Source organism: Perca fluviatilis, chromosome 6, assembly GCF_010015445.1.
Source record: "Perca fluviatilis chromosome 6, GENO_Pfluv_1.0, whole genome shotgun sequence".
NCBI classification, from domain to species: Eukaryota; Metazoa; Chordata; class Actinopteri; order Perciformes; family Percidae; genus Perca; species Perca fluviatilis.
Window position 1 is genome coordinate 18,270,685 of NC_053117.1, and position 10,211 is coordinate 18,280,895.

The window sequence follows — 10,211 nt, forward strand, 5'->3', positions numbered from 1 at the left end:
GACTCTCTCTCTCTCTCTCTCTCTCTCTCTCTCTCTCTCTCTCTCTCTCTCTTGCTCTCTCTCTCCAAATATGACTCTGTTTCCCTGCACAGTGAACCACAGCCTCCGACATGCCTGCTGCTCAGGCCGATCAATCTTACGAGAGGAGACAAGTAGCCTAAAGCACTGCCACTCTGTTTCTAATTCAAATTCTTAAATCAAACTTCACCCTAAATGTAACTTAAGCCAAAGTCTTCTTCGTGAGCAGACGTTGAACAAAGAGCCCTGCTGGTTGAGAGGGCAGGGTTTGCTCTCCAGACTGCAAACGGATTTTTTAGACACAGACAGGACCACTAATATCGGACACAAGGCAGCGGGCTCGGTAAGAAACAAATCTCTCTTCTTTTTTTTTTTGTTTAGGCGAAAGCTGCCTAAATCTATAGATGCAGATTTTATACCGCACAGGTCGGACCGGGGGAGATCATGGATGGGGGAGTAGACAAATTTCCCGACCATGACTGTTACCTCGCATCACAGCCTCGATTAATAAGTGAATTATGATTTATGTATGCATATTTATGAATGAGCCACAATATATGAACTTTTTGTCCTTCTTATAGCCTAGTTGTGGTTATGTGATGGATGGATGGATGGATGGATGGATGTAGGTTTTATGGCAGGCTGGAAGTTGTCCGAGGTTTTCCATTGAAACGTCATGATGCACCTCAGTGTTTGGTCACCGGTTATTTCAGAGCCTGTGATCCTCCCGACGTTCCTGACGTCAATTTATAAGGACCCAGCAGTGCCGGGGCGGCAGGCACATAACAAGGGCTGAAGAAAAGAAAGAGATTGAATCGCGGACCGGACCCTGTTGATGTGATATTCTTAATTTATTGCTGAGCATTCTGGTAGGCTTTTCTTTATTTCATTTTCTTAAATTTTCTTTTCATTATCGTCCTATACATTCGCGCATCCCCTTATCTTTGTCTTTATAACCTGCTATTCATTGTATGGGTTAATATGGGAAATAGCCTATCTCGGATTTATCATTCGGTAGCCTATAACTCAATAGTTGGTGTAAATTATGGTATAAATTGGTGTAAATTGTCGGCTTTTAAGATGTTGGACTGTAGCCTACTACCTAATAGCGAAACGGTAACTCTTTGTCTGAAAGAGATTATTATAGCCTTATCATAATGTCATAACGTTGGATGTAACGGGGTTTTTTTTCCCGTCGACTTTTGTTCTCTCTTGGACTAGTCATACAGGATCACTGTGTCCTGTTCAGAGGTAGGCTACAGCAGTGTCTCAGTGAAGAGGTTTGTGCTGTCTGACAGGTTGTGTGTCTCCAGCAGGTTAAACACCGCAGATCTGGCGGCAGATCATGTGTAGGATCAGCAAATAGCCAAGTCAATTGTATGTGTATATTGCACAAAATCACATTTCAAAATAAGTGCATTTGAAATAAGTTATCCCAGGTAGCCTATTGTCTAAATACCAGCAGGGCTGAGCTGAGCTGAGAGGGAGAAGCCACTAAGCAGATGACGGGGATTCCTCTGCACTCCACCTGACTCTACATCAGCACAGCAAGCACATCCCCATAGCAACAGCTAGTAAAACCAGCACTCAGTGTTCCCATTTCCAACTATCACTAAATAGATTTCACAGTAAAGTCCTAAAGGAGAGCTCTTGAGTGCACTCTGCACCTCTGCAGGACACCTATATATATAGTCTGTTGGTCTGTCCAGCATCAGCCTGGGAGGAGTGTTATGACACTAACAGTAACCTCGTATCTCTCACCAGTGACTGACCACGGCCTGAGCTGAAGAGGGGGGGTCCCAATCCCGAGAGTGTATGCGTGTGTGCAGCTATGGGGAAGGACTACTACAAGACCCTGGGAATCCCCAAGGGCTCCAACGAGGAGGAGATCAAGAAGGCCTACCGGCGCATGGCACTGCGCTTCCACCCTGACAAGAACAAGGATGCCAACGCCGAGGAGAAGTTCAAGGAGATCGCAGAGGCCTATGAGGTACTCAGCGACCCCAAGAAGAGGGTCGTCTATGATCAGCTAGGAGAGGAAGGTGAGGAGGGGAGGTTCATGTCTGGGTTTGATCCTGTCTGTGTCTGTCTGTCTGTCTGTCTGTCTGTGTCTGTCTAGGATCATTGAGTGAAAGCGGTCAGAGAGTGCAGGCAGAGCAGGATCCAGTCAGTGAGGCCTTGTTAAACAGGCGTTATTATGTATTAAGTTGTTATTAAAAATAGCTCAGGAACAGCATCTAATATCACAGTGGAGGGCTTTGGTGGTCACTGAAGTAATAATACTGTCTCTTCTATGTTTATTGTGTGTATGTATGTGCAGAAATGTGTGTGTTTGTCTATTGTTATCTTTAGTTTCAACATCACTTAGTAGCTCTAATACCTTATAGTCTACCTCAGCTGCCAGTGTAGTGTGTGTGTGTGTGTGTGTGTGTGTGTGTGTGTGTGTGTGTGTGTGTGTGTGTGTGTGTGTGTTAGCTGACAGACAGATGGCTTAAGATCATTACGTGGTTGAGATAGGAATAGCTGCGGCTGCTGTAGTTTGCATTTGTGGGTGTTTTGTGCATGTGTCTCCGTTGAAAAAGTGTGGGTTAGAGTGTGTATTTGTGTGAGTGTGTTGGACAGAGTGACCTGGTATTTTATGAGTTCCTCCACCACCAGCGCTGTTGGAAGATCAGTGATGCTGTCAGATTTTTCCCGACCACGTGGGCTGTGCTCTCCTCTGTGCTGTTACCCACACACAGTTTTTATTCTGAACATTGTCCTGTGTCTGGTATCTGAGTTTGTATTGCTGTGTGTTCTTCAGCACGGAGGACGTTTGAGTGTGCTTTTGCATGTGAGGTCTCACATTCTTCTCTCTCCTTTCTCTCTCAGGTTTGAGGACAGGAGGCAGCAGCTCTTCAGGTGCTCCTGGCAGCTCAACGTACCACTACACCTTCCACGGAGACCCACACGCCACCTTTGCCTCCTTCTTTGGCGGCTCCAACCCCTTCGACATGTTTTTTGGCTCCAACCGCAGCCACAGCCGCTCTAATGGTTTCTCCTTTCACAACGACCATGACGCAGAGCAGGACATGGACATGGACGAGGATGACCCCTTTGCTCATATCGGGAGACAGTTCGGCTTTCCAGGGGGGATGAACAACGGCTTCCCAGGGGAGGGCCGCAGAAGGAGGGGGGTGCCGTCAGAGCGCCTGGGGACCGGGCGAAAGCACCAGGACCCTCCGGTGGTCCATGAGTTGAAGGTCTCGCTGGAAGAGATCTTCCACGGCTGCACCAAGCGCATGAAGATCACCCGCCGCAGGCTGAACCCGGATGGGCGCAGCATGAGGACAGAGGACAAGATCCTTAACATTATCATCAAGAAGGGCTGGAAGGAGGGGACCAAAATCACCTTCCCGAAGGAGGGGGACGAGACCCCTGAGAACATTCCTGCCGATATAGCCTTTGTGCTTAAAGACAAAGGGCACGTCCACTTCAAGAGAGATGGTTCCAATATCATTTTTAACTGCAAGATCAGTCTAAAAGAGGTGCGTCTGTCCCTTTTCATCTAACCTCTCTCTCTTCGGTCTTGCTATCTGTCTATCTTTTGTCCTCTCTCCTTGTCACGGTTCTGCATGTAGATGAGTAGATGCTGCTGAGGTTGGGAGATTGATTCCCAGTGGAGCAAAACAGGCAGAAAATGAATGCATTCATGGAGCTGCAAAGGCTTGGATGAACATCCAAAAGTGGCACACTTTTTTTCCCCACTCCTTTTCTTCGTATGATTTTGTCCTGGGTACCTGGGTAAACGGTGGATGAGATGGAGATGTGTGACTGTAATTTTTTAATTTGCTGCAGGGCAGGATCAGTGTACAGCAGAGTCTCTGTCACTGCAGTGTGAGAGAAGCAGCAGGAATGTGGTGTCCTTGTGTGACCGGCGTAGAGCCATCGTCCTCACTTCTTCTGCACTGCTGTATGCATACATATTCATAAACACACATGCAAGCAGGCACACATTAAATGACACACAGGAATAAACATGCACACTCTCTTGTATCTTCTAGCATGTTTGCACACACTTGGTTAAAGATTGATTGTAGTGTGACAGTGGTGACAATCCAGGCTGCTATTACTGTGACTGGCAGGACATTTAATTAGCCGCTCCTATGAGGGCAACGGGTCCAACACAGCTCTGCTCTGTCTGTGAATTACACAAGCCTCAATGTTTCTAATAGCACTGCCACTCACTGGCCTGCGCACCACATGGTTGGCTTATCGACAGGTGTTCTCAAAGAGTAGGAGATGTCAGGGGAGTTGTTTGAACTCCACTCAAGCCAATTTTGAACAGTTTCTCTCTAAAAGCAGCACCAGCTCTACAGAAGTAATTTGCCGGTAAACAAGGGCGCCTGCACACAGCCCATCTATGAAGACAGCAACGTTAATGAGAGCACATTGGAGTCACATTAGGCAGGAGATGGTACTTGATCAAACCTGCACAATGATTGAGTTTGCACTGCAGAACTCCCGCAGCTAAGTCCCCCACTCTTATGGCAGCCAGATAAGAGACTTAAGTCTGATGCAGCTAAAGACGGGATGGGGGATAGAAGGGGAAATGTGGATGGGGTGGGTGGGGGTATCTGGGGAATATTATGAAAGTGGGTCAGATGATTCAGTATCCAAAGCAAATAAGAGCTCATATTCCACTGCTCCACTCTGCTCTGCTTCCCTGAGGATGTGATGCTAAATGCTGCAGTGAAAACACAGCACCAGCTACATGCTGCACACCAGACAACCTGCTACATATAATGTTGCAAATGTTATGCAATGCACCAGAAGATAATATAACCTAGCAAACATTCTGTGCATTCTGTTGTACAAAAACAGAAGAGAAAGCAGATATAGTAATAGTTTGTCTTATTTTGACTGCTGTATGATTCCCCTGCTATTTGGTGGCTTTAGTTTACTGCCTGAAGCATGCCCCTATGAGCAGTTTCATTTAGTGCCGCCACGCTCGTTTGACCAAGCTATAAACTCCTGGGAGACTCTGCTAGAGGAATCTTCCAGCCCTGCGAGGTCTTCACTGTGACAGCAGTCAGAAGCAGTTAGACAGCTTAGCAGAAATTTGACACACTGATTTCCCTGAAACCAACCTATAACTGGATCTATCGTCTGGCTCTTTCTGGCGTTAACGATGCCTCTGCAGTGTGCCGCTATCGTCTGTGGCAGTGCTTTTCGAGCTCCTGTCACCACTGCACTCAGCTCAGCAGCAAAAACCACGTCCAAACACACATAGGTGCTAACTGTAGCTGTTGGGTTCTAAAGGCAAAGTGGACAGCTTTTTACAGCTCCACTTCTGATATCAATTAGAAACGCATGTATACTGTTTATATACCACAGTCTTGTGAGGACTCTTTGATTATGAGGACACTTTTAACTGGTCCTTTCAGCAAAAAAGCTGATCACTGATAACGGCTGGGATAACATTAGGATATTGCCCTCGGGAATAAATCTACAGATCATTCTCACAAACATAGCACAATCAAAGTGTATTATATGTGTTTGTGTCAAACTCTAGAGCTATGTTGTCTGAGCTGAGGCTTATGCATTCAGCGAGCCCTCGGATCAGCTGGTAGTGTCATGGCAACCTGTCTCTGTGTGTAAGACTCGTTTTAGTGAATGGTATTGTTCATAACAAGAGGATAAGCACTAGTGTCTATCACAGTCATAGGCTAAATCACATCCTAATGTATGTCGCGGGTTAAAGGAGGCTGATGTCATGGCTGGAAAACTCCGTCTGTCCTCTGAAGCAGCTGCTCTGCTTGACCGGACGTCAACTGTCCACATGTCCATTCCACTAAAAAAAAAACACTAGACGAGACAAGAAAAAATTCTTCAGCAGTCTTAATACAAGATTGGCCATGTAATGACATGGCCTGGGTGTTAGAGGTTAAGCATGTGCCAATGCATGCAAAATCACTATTACATCATGAGGGGCTGGTTACCTCGAGATGATTGGTGTTAAGAGTTGAGATTAAGAGTTGAGAGGGCAAGTTGAACTACTAATACTTTCCATCAAAATGGTTGCCACGAATAGAATATAGCTCAATGAAGATTCAGATTTGGATGTATTACCAGGAAATTTGTTACACACATTCATGTTCCCCTCAGGAGGAATTGTAATAATCCCCTGACTTTTCATCTATGTGTTCAATACAAATAGATGTAAAACTAAAAACACCTTGTGTTTCAAATCAAATCATAAATTTGAACAGCTACGTCACAACCATATGGTCAGTGTCCCAAACCCTTCAAAGAACAAGATGTCCCACTATCATTCTTTAAAATACGTACTTTTTTTTGGACCTTTTAATGTCCCCTGGGTCATTTTAAATTATGATTCTATTTTTCTCTCATTTCTAAACCCTTTCAATCCTAGTGAATTATAGGTCATCCACAATGGCTCTTCGTCTTATATTTTCCACACCTTTATGGTATTTATTTGCTGACCTGATTTTGTTTAGAAAATGCATTATATAAGAAAACATTTTTATTAATCAAGATGTTCATTCACAGAGTTGTTGATTTAAATAGTTATTTTTATTCAGCGCAAATCTGGTGAGTGATGCTCACTGGAAAGTCTGTGAAGTCGTGATAACCACAGGTCTTTATGTTTAGTTTAGCCCTCTCTACGCTCTGACTGGATTCATTTGGCATTGTGATAAGGAGGTGAGGCTTAGTGTGTGTGTGTGTGTGTGTGTGTGTGTGTGTGTGTGTGTGTGTGTGTGTGTGTGTGTGTGTGTGTGTGTGTGTGTGTGTGTGGGTGTGTGTATGTGTGTGTGGGTGCGTGTATGGGTGTGGGTGTGTGTGTGGGTGTGTGAGCGCGTTCTCTCCCCTCGTCCTGCCAGCCCATCTGACAAGCCCTCCAACTATTTACGAGCTCAGCCGATTCCTGCACTTCATTAGCCCCGGCTATGAGACCGTTGCTAAAATTAGTCCCCTATGCAATGTGTAGCCCCTCCAACACTGACACACACACACACCCCTTCCACCTACACACAGCCACAAAGACCGGAAAACTTTTCCACTGCCAAGTCATGTTTTCCAAATGCTCCTGTTCCAAATGCTGTTCTCTAGACCCCACAGTGCTGCAGTTGATACTAAAACGATTTGTCAGTAAGGCCTACTTTTGCTCTCACACATACATACGCAATGAACACACACAGATAACGCTGGGAAGTTTGACTTGTTCAGAAGACGTACTGAGAGAAGATAAACTAAAGTTTTTAGATCATGGAAACCCGAGATTTTGGCATTTAATTCCTACTAAAGATATTAACCCTCTCAATCTCCTCTCTTCTCCCCTTCAGGCGTTGTGTGGCTGCACAGTTAGCATTCCCACGCTGGAAAACCGCATCATCTCGCTCCCCTTTCATGACATCATCAAGCCAGGGACGGTGAAGCGACTCAGAGGGGAAGGCCTGCCTTTTCCCAAGAACCCGTCACAGCGCGGTGACCTTATCGTGGAGTTTTCTGTCCGTTTTCCCGACAGGATTCCTCCTCAGTCCAGAGAGATTATCAGACAACACCTCCCCCAGTCATAGGAAGACTCACCTTCAACCCTTCCACCACCACACACTCCAGACTAAATGGCCCAAATCGAGAAAACCAACCGTTAATACCTTCATTGTAGTTTTCCTTCCCACTTCCAGTCTCCATGTCCTGAGTTAATGCACGCAGCATTGAACAGACACTGTTGTTTGTAAGGACTTTACAGTGGGAGGATGAAGGAAGAATGCCTAGACAAATGGCAGTTTGTTTTGTTTTTGGCCCAAGCACACACACACACACACACACACACACACACACACACACACACACGCACAGACACCTGAGTAGCGGAGCAGTGCTGAGGATGGACTCAGCACAATTGTGGCTTTTACCGGTCCTTTCTTAACTCTGTTTTATACGGATTCATCAGTGGTTTTATATGCTGTCCAACTCTCTGATCCTTGTCTTTTTGTGATAGGATGAATCGTGAGATATTTTTTAAAATATTTTTTTTTCCAGGATTTTCCTTTCCAAAGAAAGTTTCAAATATGATTATTTATTTTTACCTTGAGTGTACCAGCAGCTTCAGTATGTTCAGTGCAAACCCCCCGGTTTTAACATAACCCCCCAGCCCCCCCACCTGCCACCTGCTTTTCTTATGCTTATAGTCCAATAAAGCATTGTGCTTGAAGTCTGTAGGCCATTTAGTAAGATCTGTCTCCCCTAAAATCAGTTGTATTGATGTACTGAGTGCAATGCCACCACACACTTAAAGTCCTGTGTTACTTCAAACAATATTAGCGTATCTCAGCTGCATTGGAAATCTTGGAATGACAATCATGTACAATAACAGCAGTGTAAGCTTGGATAATACAATCTGCACATGATATGGGTGCTTTCCCTTCTGAACTGAATAGCCTGGCTCGCTATCTGAGGGACATTTCGGTGCCTTAGCCACATATGTGAACACTCACACACAGGTCACACTGTAATAAACACAACCAGCCATGTTAGGGGCACAACAGATGATGCACTATGCTGTGTTAGACATTGCCATTGGAAGCTGGTGATCTTGGAAAACAGGTAAGTAAGCAATGTAATGTCAATCACCATATTGTATGTTAGCAAGGACATTTTTAGGGGAGAGATTTGATACAAAACTGATGAATTTTGCCAGTGCATCCCTGTAAAGTGCCATACAAGTACATGTTGGATTTCCCGGAGAAATAAAAGCATGAAATTAATCGGAAGTCCACAGTAAATAGAGATTTTCTCAGGGAAATCCAGCTTTGTTGTGTATATTCTGCTTTCTCTTGTGCCATTTGAAGGCCATGTATCGGTGCTACTGTGAGCAGTGTCAAAAATAGACCCCCTTGGTGTCTACTTTTTTGTTTCATGGTTTCAATTTGTGATTTGATAATTGCTTCTGTCCTCTGTAACACGTGCACATCCAATTTTACGTCTGTTTTTTTCGAGTAGAAAACCCTGTTTGGGAAACAGGTTTTGTAATATTGCAGCAGCCGTTCTCTGTCTCAGCTGCAGGGAGCTCTCTGCAGCTCTTCCTACTGTAGTTTACAGCAATGATAAGATGTATGTGTGAGAATGGTTTATGCGGCCAACACTAGTAGGTCATATATATCTCATGTATGGAAAAATGTTTGAACCCAACATGTTGATAAATGCACTTTTATGTCATAAAAGATACCGACGAAACTTTAAGGTGATGATGGGAGAGACTTGAATGACCTCCGGGGACGCTGGACTGTGGCTACAACCAGAATGCACAAGGGCTGCTGCCGAAAGACTGTAACTGCTTTTGTGCATTTGAAAATATTTATGATCTTTTCATAATTGCAACAAATAAACCAAATGTGTGAACTTAACGGTGTGTGTCATTTGAGTTTCTCTTTCAAGAATGACCTGAGTGTGACGTAGGTGCTATGTGCCTGTTCACCTTAAGCAGTATGTTTGTATACTATACAGCTACAGATCATATTGAGATTGAAGATTTTACATAAGAAATGTGCTATTAGAATACTATTAGAAAATAGCTAACCCTAATTTAGCAGTTCCACCAAAGAGAGATTTTCCCTTTTAAACTTCTAAAATGGTTTCATTTACAGTTTTTTCCGATTGCTAAACGACAGTGGGAACAACTGGAGTCACATGTGCAAAACTTAAACTACAGTCTGCACGACCAACAGTCACCTGAGCTAAACAGTTCACATCACCTCCAAAACTCATTCAAAGCAACACAACTCTTAACACACGTCTCAAAACAGGCTCAGTGCAGCCAAACACTATGAATAATCCTCACTGAGATAACACACACTGTCACTCAGAACACACTGAAGGTAAAAACACTAGCATCAAACACCAATACAGAAATTATAAACTTTTTCATCTTTACAGTTTGAACAATTTGAGTGACTTGACACTACTCAATAGTTTATTTAATGAAAAAATATAGATTGTATAACATACCAATTTTTACGTAAGGTAAACAAGAAGGAATGAAAATCAGCAGTTTTCTTCAATATGGTATTTTGTCTCTAGTAATTTATGGAATTACTGGGAAAAAAAAACTAAAGGTACATATGTAACAGTAACAAAGAATAGTATGACTAATTCTGCCTCTCTCCAGCATCATGTGGCAAGTTTTCTTC

At 44.0% G+C, this 10,211-nt stretch overlaps 1 protein-coding gene across 2 annotated transcripts; it reads left to right on the plus strand.

Annotated features, from left to right (window-relative positions):
* Nucleotides 1-34: 34 nt before the first annotated feature.
* dnajb5 (DnaJ heat shock protein family (Hsp40) member B5) lies at nucleotides 35-9,428 on the plus strand. 2 transcript variants are annotated; one of them, XM_039804345.1, is made up of 5 exons: nucleotides 36-361; nucleotides 732-887; nucleotides 1,783-2,060; nucleotides 2,890-3,545; nucleotides 7,365-9,428. In XM_039804345.1, exons 3-5 carry the CDS (start codon nucleotides 1,850-1,852, stop codon nucleotides 7,596-7,598), a joined length of 1,101 nt encoding a protein of 366 aa, XP_039660279.1. In that variant the 5' UTR covers nucleotides 36-361; nucleotides 732-887; nucleotides 1,783-1,849; the 3' UTR covers nucleotides 7,599-9,428. The 2 variants fall into 2 exon arrangements, with proteins under 2 accessions (XP_039660280.1, XP_039660279.1); XM_039804346.1 differs by lacking the exon at nucleotides 732-887 and having other exon boundaries at nucleotides 35-361.
* The last annotated feature ends 783 nt before the right edge of the window (nucleotides 9,429-10,211 follow it).